This window comes from Giraffa tippelskirchi, chromosome 3, assembly GCF_054371585.1.
Source record: "Giraffa tippelskirchi isolate mGirTip1 chromosome 3, T2T-mGirTip1v1.2.pri, whole genome shotgun sequence".
Classification (NCBI taxonomy): Eukaryota; Metazoa; Chordata; class Mammalia; order Artiodactyla; family Giraffidae; genus Giraffa; species Giraffa tippelskirchi.
Genome location: NC_137277.1, coordinates 13,109,941 through 13,128,120, shown reverse-complemented (window position 1 = coordinate 13,128,120; position 18,180 = coordinate 13,109,941). Strand labels below are relative to the sequence as shown.

The following is an 18,180-nucleotide window of genomic DNA, read 5'->3' as shown; positions in this document are numbered from 1 at the left end:
TTTTCTGTTTCTACCCACTAGATTATTTCACTAGGGCAAGAATTTTTGTAAATAAAACAATAGATGAAGTATATGGCATGTTCTGTAGTGTTAAATTTGGCTTCCCTGTGGCTCAGCTGGTAAAGAATCCGCCTGCAGTCAGGAGACCTGGGTTCAGTCCCTGGGCTGGGAAGATCCTCTGGAGAAGGGAAAGGCTACCCACTCCGTTATCTGGCCTGGAGATTTCCATGGACTGTATAGTCCATGGGGTCGCAAAGAGTCGGACACAACTGAGCAACTTTCACTTTCAATAGTGTTAAGTGCTGAGGAGAAAAATGCAGCAGAGGAAGAGAATAGGAAATGCTGGGAAACTCAGTTGGAATTCAGCCTTGAGGCATTTTTTCATTCTAAGCCTTGGAGATGTGAAAGGAGACTGGGAAGGAATGACTAGTGAAGTATTGATAGAAGGAAAACAAGGAGAGTGTGGTATGTAGAAGCAAGTGAAGAAAATGTTTCAGAAAGGAAGGCATGATCATCTGTGTTAGATGCTGCAGACAAATCAAATTAGATGAAGACTGAGACTGAGACTTGACCGTTCAGTTTTGTGGGGCCAAGGTTGCCTGGGACCTTTGTAAACAGTTTTGTGAAATTCTGATTGGATTAGGTTCTGGAGAGAATGGGAGGGAAGGAATTGAGGGAATCATCAACTGAGGGATACCACTTTCAAAGAATGTTTCTGTAAAGGAGAATAGAGAAATAGCCTGTTTGAGGGGAATGTTTCTTAAGATACTGCTATTGCAGTATATTTGTCAGTGGGAAAACTGAGGACAAGGAAGAGGCGGGTAGTTGTTGAAACGATTACTATTTGGACAGTAGATTTTCAGTGCTTGACTTGTTTTGTTATAGTATGTATTTGGACTGTATATCTTTGCTGTGATCTTTTTAAAAGGAAAGTATCATTAGTGAAAATTGCCTATCAGGCTGTAACGTTTCTCTCGTCTCTTCCTCAGACTGCCTGCATTACCAAAGTACTAGAAAAGAATTTGATGGGTTTCTCATGTTGACATTTGAGTCAGTTTTTTATTAATAGTTGTATAAATTAAATTATTTTCTGAAAGGCTGAAGAATTGATATTGGAAAATCAAAGAAAACAGTATATTACTGTTAAGTATAAGAAAGTAGTTTATGGCCATGCCCTTGATGCTTTTAACAAAAACAAACAAAACCTACCAACACTGCCTCGTGGAGAAATAGTGTTCTTTCTCTGAAGTTGTAGGATAGCTTCCTGGACTCTTGTATCTGTGAAGTAGCAAGGCTTCTTGTTGCTATTGACAGTAGTTTTCTTCCCGTTCATGCCTAAAAACTGATGTACTTTTGAAGGTACATACATGTATTTAAAATTAGGGGGAAACATACAAAGCATATTAAAGGCCCTTTGGTTCCAGTGCCAGTGTCTAAAACAGAATCTTCCTGACATATGCAGAAGTAAGCTACATGGAAAATAAGACAAAGAAGTAGTTTTTGTTTGGGAAATAAACCATCTGCTGATTTTAGCAGTTAGGCTGGAGTTCTGCCGTAGTTGGAGACAAAGGCCATTCTCTCTATCTTAGTTGTTCACTGTATCTCCAATGGATCCTTGATTAGTGATACTGAGCAAGTATCTTGCCCTCTCTCATTTTGAGATGATGAATTTGCCAAGCAAATTTATTCAGCAGTTTTGGGTCCGCTCTGTGTTCCAGGACACCTGGGCTTCCTTGGTGAACAAAAGTCATTGCTCTTAGGGAGCTTACTTTCTAGTGGCAGAGTGTTCAGAAATCACCCAGTGCTTCGAACAATAGCCTCTAAACTTCTGTGGGATTATAAAGCACATACAAAATTTTGGAAGGCTGAGATAAAATAAGTAGAAGCTCTAATTTATTTACCAACTGTCCTCAAGCCAAAAGAATTTTTTTTTAATACTTTGAACTGATATTCTGTGATTAACAGATAATGGTGAATAGAGCCTTTCTTTGATAGTGGACTTCCTCCATAACCATTGCATTGGATTTGTAATGGGAAATCCTTCATAGAGAATTAATGCTGTTACAATGTTAAGGGAACACAGAATTTCTTTATGTATCCAAGTATTTTATCTCTTCATTCATGTTATCTATATTCTTGATATTTTGGTCATGTGAAATGCGATCTTTTCTGTTAGTGTTATTTTATAAATGATTTTATAAATGATGTTGATTTTTAGGTATTCCATCTTGTAATTGAACACTTTTCTGAACTCTTCCTACCAGTGTCTTTTGTTTGATTGTTCTGTTTTCTAGGTTGGCTTTCTGTCATCATGCAATATGACACCTTCTTATATACTTCTTACTCCTTTTCCTTGTCTGGATTCACTCTTAGAACTGTGTTAAGAAATAATTGGTTGTAGTGAGACATTTCTGGTTTGAATGGCAATACTTTTAGAAGGTCACTATCAATTTTGATGTAGGACAGCTGAACATGAATTGGAACACCTACAGCATTTATTGTTTGCTGTGTTTTGGAAATGTTTAAAGATTTTAAAGGAAGGATCAGTTTCTTTAAAATTTGTTAGAACTCAAGGTGAAACTGAGATTGGCATCTATTCTGTAGACGATTATCCATCTCTCAGATACTTTCAGATTTACTCATACAGATTCTTATTAAGCATTCTTTTTCTATCCTTCTATCTGTAGTTAATACCCATTTCTCAGTCTTCATTATATTTGTCTTCTCTTTCTTGATCAGTCTTGTCAGCAGTTTTTCTATTTTATTGGTCATTTCAAAGATCAGTTCTTTGCTGTTAACTCCTTCTTCCTGTGGTCTTGGTTTTTCTCACCCTCTCTGCCTTTATTCAGATGCTTGGTTAATTTATTTTCTGTTCTTTGTTACATAAGAACAAAAGCTTTTAACTTTTTGAATTTTCTTCTGAGTGTAGTTTTGGATAGCATTCCACAGCCTTTGATGTGTGAAGGAAGTGTTTTTTCTGCTATTTGTAAGTTGCCTTTGAGTTTTTTAGGTTTTTTCCCAGGAGTTAAGAATTGCATGTTTCGATTCTAAATTGTTAGTTTTTCTTTTTCAGTGTTTGTTATTAATTATTAATTCTTATAGCATTTTGGTCAGAATGTTTCTATAGTTTCTGCTTATGTTTGTGGTCTGTTGTGTTGATTTTTTAGAAAACTGTCTAGTACAGTTTAATAAATTTATATCCTCTTTGTGACTGACTCCTGTCTCCAGTAGTTTTTTGTCTTTCATTTTACTTTTCTTTATACTAATGTTCAGTTGTATTCATTTTTCTCATTTAGTTGTATACATTTTTCTCATTAAATTTAAATAAATTTAATGTTTTGTTTTCTATATGGTTTTTGAAATAACATAAAAGTATACTTATTTAGGGTGATTGTAATTATAACATTTCAGTGTGTTTTGAATATCTTCATATACCTTTTTTTTTTTGGCTGCACTGGGTCTTAGTTGCAGGATCAAACCTGGGCCCCCTGCATTGGAATCTTGGAGTCTTTACCCAGTGGACCAGGAGGAAATTTCTTTGTGTGAGTTTTGAATTTGGGTTTGTGGTTCTTAAGTGATTTGAGCAACAGTTTGCATTTCAGGTTCTTAGATCATAATTTTTGTCCCTTAAAACTCTTTCTTGTGTCTTTTGATAGGCAGAAGAGAACAACTGTTTATTGTGTTTTGTTTTGGCCAGTCTTAGTTTCTTTCCTTTTTATTGGTAACTGATTTTACTCTATGCTGTCCAATATGGTATCCACTGTCCACATGTAGCTATTTAAAATTAGAATTAAAAAATTCAGTACCTCACCCACACCAGTCCCATTTCAAGTATTGAGTAGTCATATGACTAGTGCTTGGAGAAGGCAATGGCACCCCACTCCAGTACTCTTGCCTGGAAAATCTCATGGACAGAGGAGCCTGGTAGGCTGCAGTCCATGGGGTCGCTAAGAGTCGGACACGACTGAGCGACTTCACTGTCACTATGACTAGTGCTAACATATTTAGTTGCACTAATACAGAATATTTTTACCATTGCAGCACTGCACCAGACTGTGCTTCAGAGTGTTTTTTATGTACCTCTGTTTCTTTCTGTTATTATAGAAGAAATGTGGTGACACTTGGGTTTTTTTATTCTCTTAAGTTTGTAGTTGCCTCTCTTAAGTATACCAATTATCAGTGTGTTATCATTCCTTTTTCTTTTTTTTCTACCTCTTACTACCTGCTCTACAACACTGTTGTGATCATTAAGTTAGATTCCTGAAGTGACTGGCATATTTTGAACACAAATAACAAGTATTCAGATGTTAGCTAGCTGTTAACTTTTCTCTCACTGTCTTCAGCCCTTTGGTTCTCCCATAGTGCAAAGGAATGACAGTTAAGTTTATATTTATTGTGTCATCTTGTTGTCCTTTTACTTTACTCTCTTACTTTATAATAGAGGCTGTGTTATCTTATACTCTTTTTAATATTTTTCCAAGTATGTTTTTTCTGAATTTCTCAGATTTGCTTTCTTTTCCTTTGTTCTACAGTGTTCTACTTGTAGTCCCCACGCAAAGGGTTTTGTTTTTATTTCATCATTAAAAATTTTTTTTATCTATCTAGACTTTATATTTATCATTAGGAAAAACTTAGCAGCTGACTGAATTAGTTTCCTGTCCCAGTCCTGGAGGCTAGAAGTCTGACATTGAAATCAATGTCAGCCCTTGCCTGGCCTCTGAAAGCTCCAGGGAAGAATCCTTTCTTGCCACTTTCTGCAGGCAGCCTTAGCATCCTTTGACTTGAAGCATCATAGTTCCTGTCTCTGCTTCCATCGTCACATGATCACCTTCCCAGTGTGTCTGTGTTCTCATGTAGCCTTATAAGGATGCCTGTCATTTAAGGCTTGGATTTCAGGATTTAAGGCTTGGTTGCTCAGTGGTAAAGAATCCACCTGCAATGCAGGAGATGTGGATTCGATCCCTAGGTTGGGAAGATCCTCTGGAAAAGGAAATGGCAACCCGCTCCAGTATTCTTGCCTGGGAAATCCCATGGACAGAAGAGCCTAGTGGGCTACAGTCCTTGGGGTCACAAAGAGTGGGACGTGACTTAGTGACTAAACAGCAACAAATCCGGTAGTACTTCATATTAAACTAATTGCATATTCAAAGACCCAATTTACAATTAGAGGTCACGTTCTGTGGTTCTGAGCAGGCATGAATTTGGAGATAGGATCTGGGAAGGGGTCGCTATTCTTATTACACTGGCCATTGGTCCTTGTCTTGGCTGCTCATAAGATAGTTGAATCCTTTTCTCACTTCTAAATCTAGAAGACAAACTGATCAGTGCTGTTCCCAATTTGATTCTTGGATTTCAGCAGTTTTCAAAACTTAATATACCTTTGCTCTGAAATATTAATATTTGAACTTTCTTTTATTACCCCTGCCAGTTTTCTAGCACTCTTCTGTACTATTAAATTTATTATGTGAAGAACTTAAGTTCTCTTTGTATAGAAAAAATTACAGGTTTACCTGCCTCCTTCCCTGATGATTTTAATTCTGTGATGTATAAAGACCGATGTAACAAACATTGATGTATGCACCATTGTAAATGCTAGTATTTTTATTTTTACTTCATGTTTTTTTTTTAGTATTAAAAGAAAGTTATAGATAACCAGTGGTCATTTTATTTTCTTTTATCTCCTTTATCTTCTTTCTTGACACTAGAAAGAGGTAACCAAAGAGCACAAAATGCAGTAATGCTGTCATGTTGTACATATTCTGCAAGTTGGTTTTGGTTTTTTTGGTGTGTGTTTTTGGTCTGGATGTGTGTGTGTTTTAATTCAGTATTGTGTTTTCAAGATCTATTATTTTAGTTATCTCGCTTTTCAGTCCCTCCCAAATTAGTCATTAAGTTCATACTTAATTACTTACTTACATTTACCAACACTTTTGCCATTCTTGTTCACTGTTGCTTCTTACATCCCATTCCATTCTTAATGACTACATGTGGTAGCCTTCCAATAGTGGTATGAGTTGTAAAGTCTTTATATATTAAAAACATACAGAATTAACATTTATATGTGAAATGTGTATATATATATGTATTTGTGAATACACAGTTATATTTTGCCTTTATTCTTGAATAATGACTTAACTACATGTAAACTTTTGTATTCAGCACTTTGAAGATACTTTCATTGCCTTCCAGTACTTACTGTTGTTGTTGAAAATTCTGGTATCAGTTTAACTGTTTCTTTATAGATTATCTGTATCTTCTCTCTTACCCCAATCCCTTACTTTTGGGGGGTGTGTGTGTGTGTGTGTGTGTTTTGTTTTTATGTTTTGCAATATCAAGGGACATATTTAGATGTATGAATTGGTTTTTAGCCACTAGGTCTTGGTTTTTGCACCCTCATTCTGAGAGTTCTTATTTGGCTTGAGTTTTGAAATTTTTCTAATCATTATTTCTTCTGATTTTTCCTTTTCTTTTCTCTCTTTTTAAATATAAATGTCTGTGTATTGTTGTTGATCTTCATTCTCTGTTCCATATTGCTTGATTTCTTTAGCTTTGTTTACCAGTTGGGTTTTTTATTTCAGTGTGTACTTTTTCCCTTAGAATCGGTTACTTTTAGAAACATCATCTTAAGTACTTTTAGAAACTTTTTTTTAATCCTGTACTTGTCTCATGACTTGTATTCCTCTCTATCACTATGAAAAATTTTAATATACTTATTTTAAAAGTTGTTTTCTAATTTTTCTATTTCTAGTTCACTGAGGACCGTTTCTTCCCATTTCTACATGGAGTAACTTCCTTTTAACAGTGTGTTCTTGTATGATTTACAGTATCTTCCACAGCTCGTATGGGGCCATAGCCAGGGAAGCATGTTTTCTGTAGGAGTCTTGTGATCCCTGGACTGTGGAAGTGTCCTTAAACTACAGTTTTTCCATTAGCTTCTGAAGAGACTTCCAGAATTGAGGTGAATTTGGACCTCTTACATGAACGTAGGTTGGGACTGGGCTTTCAGTTTCTTCCAGTTGGCTTTTTCCACCAAAATACTGGAGTAGATTTTAAACTTCCTTACCACTTCTCTGGCAGGTATCCCAAGACCATCCTTGGCGTTGAATTCTTTTCTGTTTCTTGCATCTCGGAATTTCTTACAGCTGATCAAGCCTTTGGCAGTGTGATAAAGTCTGTGGAATTTTATCAGAATAAATTTTTTTTTAATGCACAGAATAAAAGACATTAGCTTATAGGGGAAACCAAGTATGTTGAAACAGTTGTTAAATTTTGTAGTTTATAAATTTCTTCAGTTCAGTCGCTCAGTCATGTCCGACTCTTTGTGACCCCATGGACTGCAGGCTTTCCTGTCCACCAACTCCCGGAGCCTACTCAAACTCATGTCCATTGCATCACTGATGCCATCCAACCATCTCATCTTCTGTCATCCCCTTCTCCTCCTGCCTTCAATCTTTCCCAGCAACAGAATCTTTTCCAATGAGTCAGTTCTTCACATCAGGTGGCCAGAACCAAATTATTGGAGTTTCAGCTTCAGCATCAGTTCTTCCAGTGAACATTCAGGACTGATTTCCTTTAAGATTGACTGGTTGGATCTCCTAAATAACAAGATTTAGCAGCAGGTGTAGTAACTGTCTTGATTTCAGAATAGTGATGAGCTCGTAGATAGTTTGAGGTATCTGCCCCCACTGTAATGTGATGGGTGAATCAATTCAGAGAGCGCTTCATGCCGTATCTTCCACTCAGAGATTCATAAAAGACATTGAAGACTTAGAAGTCTTCTGTTTAAAAGAATATCTTATTTTGTTTCGCCAACTTACTTGATAAAGAGAACCTTGGTAAAGTAATCCTGATTAAGCATGTGCATGAATTACAGTGATTCCAAGAGAATCATTTCAGAACATCTGCTTTCTGTTCTGTAATATCTTTGTAGGTGATGTTTGGATACTTGGCAATACTGAAATTGAAAATGAAGCCTTTACCGACCAACATTTTCCATTTCCTAACATCTCATTCTAAAATCATGAGTAGGTGAAGTAGATGTTTTTATTTAAGTATGCTGAAATAATTATAAAATATGGAGACTTTATTCACAACATTGATTTACTGATGCCATTTTGTTTTCAAGCAGTCTACATAAGGTTGTAGGAAAATAAACTAAGAAAAGGTTAGTCAGACGATTGTACATTTTCTTCCAATATTTGATGTGCTTGCACTTACTGTTTTAATTGCTGTGCACATGCACTTGATTTTTATGTTGCATATACTTCTTAATACCAGTGTACTTGGCATTTTAGATGCCACATAAAAAATGGTTCTTTCTTAAGGCACAGCCTTGTTTCTTATTCCCATTTCCAGCTGATTCAATGAACAGTGCCCTCGCCTGTATCATGAACTCTTAATTGTAGTCTCCTCCTCAGTGAACCTGCCAGAAACTCTGCTGTCCAGAGGCTTTCTGCTTAGCTTTTTAGCCTCCTACCCATCACAGCTTCAGAATTCTCCAAATGCCTTAGGGATGGGAGCACCTGACATGTCATTTGTAGTTTCTTGTCCTTTCTTTTCACTGGGAATTTGGCTTTGGAAGTCTCTAAAGTTGTCCCTTCAGCCCTACAAAATCATCAGAACCTCTGCTCATTTCTCTGTACCCAGAAGGGACCCTCCATCAGGGCACCAGATTCTAAGCATCACTCAAAAATCACCCATTGTCCCCAAGAAGAAGCAATTCAACACTTCAGTGGTTCTTCTCCCTCTGGAATCCTGGCTCCTCAGTGTTGTCATTGTTTTAACATTTCTCTCATATCTTAAAGTTACATTTGCTTTTTTTCTTTTTAAATCTGGCTGTTCCAAATCTCAGTAAGAGTGTTGATTTGCTGTAAGCTATCCATCATACCCCCTTGCCTTGCAATTTATTCGTTGAGAAAACTGGGTTATTCCAGTTATTTATCCTGTGACTTACAGTTTTCTGATTGTATCCCTGTGGTGTAACTTTCTCACTCTTGGCATATCTGTTTTTTTGGATGTTAGACATTTGATTTTACATGACTGAAGCATAGAGATTATATTATCTTCCTTTAAAGAGGCTTTATTTTGTTGGCAGCTAAGTTATTTGAGATTCCGTTTTTCCTTTATTAGGGAGAGTGTAGAGTAACCCAGGTCTTCTGGGGTCTTTTCTGAATGTTCCATGCCACTTGACCGGTCACAGTGGGGTAGTCTCTCTGCCACTGTGAGCTCTGGGGACTCTTCAGTGCATAGCTCCTTGGTGGATCTTCGCCTGACCTGATGAAGTTTAACTCTGTACGTGGGATTCTTAGTATTCCATGAACACTTGAGGGAATCTCATGATGATTTCTGGAGCTCTTTTTCTGTATGGCTTCCTCTTGTGAAGAATTCTGCCTCATAGTTACCCGTCACCTGAGCCTCTACACTTCATTCTCTGGGAGTTTGTTTCCTCAACTCAGTAGAACCATCCCTCTCTGCCTGGAACCCCTCACCTGCTGAGCAGTCTGTGTTGTGCCTCCAGGCAGAAAGCCAGGACCGTCACAGGCCACCTCGTTTGTTTCTGTCTTAAGCTGTGTGTTGCCTGCTTTTCTAGTTTATGGCTAAAAGATAAGCATGATCATTCTTAATCCACCATGGCCAGGAGAAATTCTGCAGGGTCGTTGTTTTCTTTTCCAAAATTTCATTATGATATTATTCAAACAGTATCATTGTGTGAATTTTGCAGTGAGCAGCTGTATCCCCTAGATTCTACTGTTAGCATTGACCACATTTTACCATTATATCCATCCCTCTGTATATTCCTTAATTTCTTACTTTTAGTGCATTAAAGTCTGCATATAGAAACTTAAATCTAGGTTTTTGTTTTGGTAAGGGCACTCGCATGAGAAGACATGTAATATCTTGTCTCTCTTGTGTTATTAGTCAGTAGTGGCCATTGCCTGGACCCTCTTGTTGCATCAGGAGTTGAAGTTAGGTTCTGCTCATACCATTTATTCTTTATTTATTAGCTAGACTATCTCTTTAAAGAGAAAAATGCCCTTTTCTACTATTGGTTTATCCTTAAGTACAGTCTGTGGGGCGGGGGCGGGGGGGAAGCATGATTCGTGTTGCTATCCTTTTATCTACCAATTTTCAAGTAATAAGTTGATTTCCTGCAGTCTTCCAAGGACAGTCAGTAAAGTCTTTATGGAGGGGGTGATGTGTGTGATTATGAAGTCATCAATTTAAACATATTTAAGTTATTCAAACCATTGAAATTATTTTCTATGTTCCAGTTACCATTTTGTTTCATGGAAGCCTCTTTACACTTGCTGTTGAGTCCTTTTGCCTTGACTGATGTAGTCTTGAGGCATTTCTTCTTTCTCACTATTAATATTTAATGTGTGCCTGTGCTTTGAATTTTACTAAGAATGATATCGTAACTTGAGCCGCCTGCCCACCCTAGGAAACGTTTGCCCTTGTGGTCAGTGCTGGTTGTCACAGAGGTTGGAGGGGGAGGGTATTGCCTGCACTGTGAGTAGAGGCCAGGGAAGCTGCTGCTTATCTTCAGTGCACAGGACAGCTCCTCACAACAAACAGTGAACAGACTCTAAGTGTCAGTAGAGCTTTTGTGAGAAACTTTGACATACGTTAATTTAGTTAGCACTTGGGTAGTATTTTAACAGCTTGCAAAATCATATTTCTCACAGTCCCATGAAAATGGCATTTTTGATCCTTTATTAACAGATGAATAAATTTGAGGGGTCACACAAGTAACATGAAAGCTAGGATTTAATATCAATGATCTTTATGGTTGATGTCCTTTTTTTCCCTTCTTCAATTATAAATGAGAATAGTGTATTTTGTATGACTATACAAGTAACAGAGTTGAGACCAGACACTGTTCTAAATGATTTTTATTTTCACAACAGCCTTGTCAGATAAGCAGCTGTTATTTTGAACGGAGCCATTAAGTAACTTGTCTTAAGTTTATACAACTCAGTAGCCGAGTTAGGGCTCAAACAGCCTGGCCCCACTGCTCACACTTAACTGCTGGATGTTGCCCCCCCCCCCTTTTTTTTTACAGTTTAAACATAATTTAATAAATAATTTAAAACAACTTAATAAACATAATTTAAATCTTTTTAATACCTTTGGGATTTATTTTGATGTGAAGTAGGAGTCCAGCTTCTTCCCTCACCCCACCTTTTGATATCCCTGATTCATACTTTTAGCATGTGGTCAGCAAATCACTCCCTTCTGCCTTTGCTTATCAGAAATTTTCTGGGAACTTTCCCCCTTAGCATTTATTCTTCTGGTTTGTAGTTGGTTTAAATTCCATTTGCCTCTTCTCCCTTCGGTACCAAAAGCCTATTGAATTTGATTGTAGATTAATTTGTAGCATATTAAAAATTAATAGCTTTAAGCTTTGTGCCTAAAATTCTGTTAAACTTATTCCAGAATGTGTTTTTTTGGTCACAGTCAAGAATAGAGACTCTTCTCTCAGTTGTATGTTTCTAAATAAAAGTTGTTTTTTAAGAGGATGCCATTTGAGAAAAAGACCTAAGGTGAGGGAATAACCTTGGAGCTAATAGAAGGGCCAAGTGTAAAGGTCTGTGATCTGGAAATTTGCTGCCATTTTGGGGAAGTAGCAGGGAAGTCAGAGGAGCTGGTAGCCTGAGCTAGGAGAACAGCAGGGAAGGGAAAGGAAGTCAGAGAAGGGGCGGAGGGGACCCATGGCGTGGGGCTCGGTGGGCGCCACTCCTCGCGGTATGAGGAGCCATCAGAAGGTTTTGAGCAGAGAACTGCCTCATGGTTTGATTAAGGTTGTGAAACAAGATTACACCGTAGTTGAAGGGGGGGCCAAGCAGGAACACCAATTAGGAGACTATTTAAGAAACCCAAATGAGAGCTGCAGTTGAGGGTGGTATAAAGTGGTCAGATCTTGGATGCTTTTAGAAGGCAGAGGTGACAGGATTTCGTGACTGGTTTTGGGGTATGAGAAGGGAATGGAGTTTATGATGAGTCCAGGGATTTTAAGACTGAGCTACTGAAAATAGAGAAGAGTTAGGAGCACGGTTTTGAACTCGCTTAACTTAACTTTGGTTGCCTCTTAAGACATCTAAGCAGAAATGTTGAATGGCCAGCATGAAATTGTGTTAATTGATACACTAATGTCAAATAGTTTCGATGTCCAGGAGTAAATCACACTTGCTCATGGTGGGTTGTTTTTCTTTTTAGTGGGTTTTTTTTTTAATAAATAAATTTCATGTGTATAATTTGACATCTTGTTTTCTGTGTGTGTGTTTAAAGTTGCCCAAACTACCCTTCAAAAAATTCCCCAAATTTTCTCTGAATAAATTATACTAGCGGACTTCCCTGCTGATCCACTGGGTTACGTGATTTATCACTGGGCTAGTGCTTTTCTTAAGTTCTTACATGTTTACATCTTTCCCTTTTTCTCTTCATTAGGCCAGTCTTACCGTTTATGTAATTAATTGCTCTATCCTGTCTACCCCTTTCTTGAGGTGGGTTTGGAAAGAGCAAGGGGGAACTCCAAAAGAGCAGTTCTTGAATTTGCTGTTTCTATCATGTATTTTTTTCTTTTGGTAATTTCAGCTTTTACTTTAATTTTTTTCTTAGTTTGTTTTTCTTGCCGTATTCTTTTTACTCTACATCCAGTCTCTTAATTAAGACTTAAGGGATACACTCTGGGCATAAAAAAATGGAAAGTTGTTCATTGCCCACTTGGAAAGCTAGTTCATGTAATGGTTTACTTCATGAGGAGAAAATATACCTCCCTTTTAAGATTTCTTGTTTTGATTTTTATGTATGTTTCTAATCTAGTCAATATTTAAAGTTTTGGTGCAGTTTTTGGATTCTAATTACCTAAATTCTCCCATTCATCTACTGGTGATCTCCGGTTTTTGTCCCTGGTAATGTAGGTCCCTCTTTCTCTACCTCAAAGTGTTATGTCCCCCAGAAATCCAGCCCTGATTTAAATAGGTTGCAAGAGGTATTTTTTCCAAAACAGTACCAGTTAATGTTGTCTACCAAAAGTGCATGTTTAGTTGGTGTCGTTTCCTTTCAGAGACAACAATTGTCGCTTACTAGAATTCTTTTACTTTAGTGTAAGTTGTCCAGTTTGACCTTCACAGGGTCTTATTTGAATACCACGCACCTATGTCGCTGCAAGGAGGAGGCAGTTGAGGAAAGTTGATAAAGACTGAATTGTTCTCATATTTATCTTTCTTCTGTGCATGTCTGTGAAGGCAAACAGCTTTCAGGAGATGCCTGTGCTGAAACTAGATGTACTTCTCACAGTCGTTACAGAGTTTCAGTGCTACCCTTTTGTCTTTATTCTGATACTCCCTTGTTCCTAGCATCCCATGTCATAGTATCGTTCCACAGGCAAGTCATTTCTTCTAGGACTGCATGCTGCCCAGGTGACTTCTCATGATCATGATTTGGCAAATCCTAACACTAGAACCTAGGGATCCTGCATTTAGCATGACCTGAAGTTTAAAGCATAAAATTATAAAAATCCTATCATTTAAAAACAAAACAGAATTACATCTTTGAAGACTTAGATTATTTTTCACTGTGGACTTAACTAGGGAGGTTATTTCTTATCCTGCTCACGTGTATACAAAAGAAGTTTAATGAAAATGATTTTTATCTCCTTGGAATTAATCTAATCTAACACAAAGACTATGGATATGAACACTCACTATACCAAATTCATTTTCATTACTTAAATATGAGCTTTATAACAGTAGATTTTAGGCTAGGTTAAAGAGCAGCTAATGAATTGAGTGTAGTCCAGGGAAATTTGCCATGTTGTTTCAGGCCTCCTGGAATTCAGGAAAGGTGTGGTTGGTTATTCATTAGTAAGGCTCTTTGGTGGATGAAGTTGCTGAAGAGGGCAAGTCATGTTCTACCTAGAAATCTGGAGCCAGCTATTCACTGTAGCAGATGGTGGAAAAGCATCATGGTGGTAGAAACATACAGGTATTGTAAAGTGTTCTCAGTAAGCACTTAATGGGCTTCACATAATTAAATCTCTTCATTGGAGAAGTGGATTTACTTAATTACTTTGAAGGTTAGTGTGTTGGAGAAACGGAAATCTTTTAACAAACTGATCAAACTTTTTGTTAACTGTGTCATATATGTATCTAGAGAGAGGGAATTTTGAATCTTTGGGATACTGAATGGGGAGCTGAGTTTTTATCAGACCCTGAATCGAGTATTATCTGGCTTTTCCCAGGTTCACCGGAACAGCACAGTGCGTTCTGGCTGTGATGTGAACCCTTCCTGCGCGCTGTGCGGCTCAGGCAGCGCCAGCACCATGCCTCCAGAAATCCACTACGAAGCCCCTCTGTTGGAACGCCTTTCCCAGTTGGACTCCTGTGTTCACCCGGTTCTAGCATTTCCAGATGGTAAGAAAGGCTCCATGAAGTCTAATGAGTGAGACTTAAAGGGTTCAAAGTGAAAGACAGTTGGCCAAGATTCTGGTACAGTCCAGGTACTGTCCCGGTTTTACTCTCAACAGAATCTTCTCTTCGGATTTTGCACATCATGCACAACAGATCCCCTAGACCAGAATGTGCCACTAAAACATTACCGCTTGCTAAGAGATTTCACCCTAAGGCTTCAGGTGGTGAGGGTGAGACAGTTGCCTCCAGCCACAATATACGAAGCCTGGTCTGTTAACACCCCCAGAATACCTTTAAAAATGTATTGTCTGTGTGTGTTATGATGTAAAACAGCATGGGCAGCACTGTTTGGGGAGAAGGTCTTCATACCGGGGGTGTACATACTGTGGTTACGTGACTGCTTTCTCAGGTGTATGCAAGCACAGATCCTCAGAGTTGGCATGTGCTGGGTTTTGGTTTTTTTTTTTTTTTTTTTTTTTAGTTTATCTACCTGATAAACTTCTGTGTCTGCCGATTTTCTCTTCCACCTCCCTTTTCATAATTGCTTTTCTCCTACCTCACAAAAGAAAGTCACTCCTCTTATCCATATTGAGTCTTGCTGTGGGTCTTGCCCATCCCCCAGAGTATAAAAACGTTGGGCAGTAGGGACACCAAAGGAACCATCTCAGAGTTCATGGCTCCTGAAGAAGAATCCTGTGGGAGTTAAGTAAAAGGAAATTTGAATAAATAATGAAGATGGAGGTACAGTATTTTTTTTGTATATAACGTATGGCAAGATCCTCTACCTTTTCTGTTACTTTAGAATAATAACTTAGATTTAGAATTAATAACTTACATGTGAAACTAACATTGCACATCAACTATACAGTATTTAAATTTTAAAAATAGTTGATAACTGAAATTAGATTTTACTGTGACTGAAGTCTGATTGAAGAAATAGATTTTAATATGCCAGTGTGTTGGTATAAAATATTTTTAATGTTTTAGTTCCTTTTTTTATATATAAAAACTGTCTTTTTCTTTTTTATATATAACTTATTTATATGTTTTGGCTGCACTGGGTCTTTGTTGCTGCGTGTATGGGCTTTTCCCTAGTTGCTGTGAGCAGGTGTTACTCTTCATTGTGTTATGCGGGCTTCTCATTGCAGTGGCTTCTCCTGTTGCAGAGAACGGGCTCTAGAGCAGCTTGGGCTTCAGTAGTTAAGCTCCTGGGCTCTAGCGCTCAGGCTCAATAGTTGTGGCACATGGGGGGCTTCATTGCTCTGTGGCATGTGGGATCTTCTCAGACCAGGGATTGAACCTGTGTCTCCTGCAGATTCTTTACCACTGAGCCACCAGAGAAGCCTATAATTGCCCTGAGTTTATAATTTTTCTAAAAATTACATTTTGGAATTCCCTGGCAGTCCAGTGGTTAGGACTCTGCTCTTTCACTTGCCAAGGGCCTAGGTTTAGTCCCTGGTCAGGGAACTGAGATCCCACAAGCCAGAAAAAAAATCTAAATAAAGAAAAATTACATTTCAAATGGTGAGGAGTTCATGAGCAAAAATGTTGAAAACTACTCTATAGACTACAGAAGCCAGTGTTTTCATAATTTGGATTGGTTTCATTGGTTTGCAAATAATCTCCCCATCTGGTCCCAACCTCCAGAATACTTAAGTTCTCTGAGAATAAGGGACTATGTTTCTCTCCCTACTCTGTCCTTCATAGCACCTTACAGATAGTCTGTACACGTTTTTGAAAGGAGGGTAACCAAAATTGGGGTCTGGGGAATGAGAATATGTTGGATGTAAAATTTACTTAGTGGTATGCAAAGAAAATCAGGTTTTTAGCATGAGTGATACGTTATCTTTTTCTTAAAGGGACACATAATTTGGGCTTGGATCATATTATCTAGGTTTAGTCTGTGTTGGAACTAGGCAGCTCTGCCTTTGTAGCACAAAACCAATATGTAGACTATGTATAAGGAGGTGGGTGTGACTGTTTAAATAAAGCTTTATTTATAAAAGCAGTCATTGCTGATAAACTATCCTAGAATATCCCCTCTTCTAATTGACAGTTGATCAAACATTAGATGACCGTAATCCCCTCAGATTTCTTATCTGTTCTTCAAATGATTGAATTCTTTCTTGGTCATCTAAATCTGTTAGCTACCCCAAGCCTTATTATTAAGACTCCCTCCAACTGTAAGAAAGAGCATGGTGTAATAGTCTTGCTGCCATGTGACTTCTCGTAAGAGTGAAAATACTTAGAAAACTTGAAACATTATGAACAGTAAACTAGGCAAGGGTTTAGATCAGGAGTGATGGAGCAGTAAATACACTTTAGAACATAATGAATGGAAAACACTGAAACATTTTCCTCTGTGCTTCAGATTCCAGAGTCATTGACTTTTATCCTCTCCTGCCATTTGGATTATGGCTCATGTAACTTAATATTAGTATAGCATTTATAGTTTATATGCACTTCTCTTATTCTTGTCTCATTTGGTTTTCTCAGTAATCTTGTAAAGTTACTTCAGTTTTACATATCAAGAAATAGGCTTAGAGAGGTTGTGGTTTTTCTCATGCTACATAGCTTATGTAGCAGGCTCCAAAATTTAAACCCAAGTAATCTGATTCCTGTCCTTCTTTTCACTATAATTCATGATTCTCCCCAGCCAGGTTATTAAGAGAAGTCAGATTTCTGCCCATTTTCAGACTGCAGCTTCAGGCAGAGACACTAAGATGACTCCAGAACATTTGTTGAGTTATTCTCTTAAGATTACAGTGTTGAATTGCATGGTCTCGTATTTGAATAAAGAAGCCTGAAGCCTATATAGTTATATTGAGATTCTGATAAGATCTTTTGCCTGTTGAATCATTATCAGCTGATAAATATGTTGATCATTGCTTTGTCCACAGTATTACCTTGTATAGTTGTGAATTCTCTCTCCCATCACCTAAATATACCCAAGACAACTGCCTGACATCTCCTGTTCCATCATTCTGTAGTCCCTGGGGTCTTTATTTTCCTGTCTGTCTCTGTCTTCTCTCCCCACCTCCACCCTTTCCCCACTCTTGCCCTTCCCTGCTCTCTCCCTTCTGTCAGTCACACACAAACACACACACATATCCTAATTATGACATTGGGGTTTGGACAAGAGAGATGGTCGTTAAATTCTCTTTATGAGACAGTAAAGGAGAATAGTATAATATATATACTATACTAAGTATATATATATAATATATATACTTTCTCAAGTCGAGCATTAACATATCTGCCTATGAATACAGTAGACTTTCTGTGGCTTGAACCAGGGACCTAATTATTGTGTCTAATATTGTGACTATTGGGATTTTTTACTTGATTCAGACAACTGCCACACTCAGAATACAGAATGCCACATTTGTAAACTGGAAGATTGTCACGGCCACAAAGATGTGACTAGTGCCTCCTGAAGTATTGAGATTCCCCAGATCTTTTTGTGTAGAATAGTAAGTAATAGTGAAGACTAGCAGCAGGCATACTGTGTGGGTCAAACCTGACCTCTGGGCCACCCCGTTCTTCTGTAGAATACATTTAAAGATGGCAGGACTTCCAACTTTTCATTTTTCTATAGTTTTACTGATGTTCCCTAGCCAGTCTGTGTACTTTGTTGGGATGGGAACCAATTGCAGCTCTTAATCCTAGAGTTCATCTCCCATCTTACCACACCTTAGCCACTCCCATTCATTTTAGGAACTGCTCCCTTGGTTGGAAGGTGGAGACATTAGGGTGTGATAACCCTTTA

The 18,180-nt window shown here is 37.9% G+C and overlaps 1 protein-coding gene across 12 annotated transcripts in view; it reads left to right on the top strand.

Annotated features, from left to right (window-relative positions):
- Window positions 1-18,180, top strand: part of KANSL1 (KAT8 regulatory NSL complex subunit 1) — a 178,136-nt gene that overhangs the window by 146,232 nt on the left and 13,724 nt on the right. For all 12 annotated transcript variants that reach the window (XM_081576459.1, XM_081576452.1, XM_081576460.1 and 9 more), the window contains one exon: window positions 14,243-14,414. In XM_081576459.1, coding sequence (XP_081432585.1) covers window positions 14,243-14,414 — 172 coding nt within the window. The remainder of the gene's footprint in view (window positions 1-14,242; window positions 14,415-18,180) is intronic.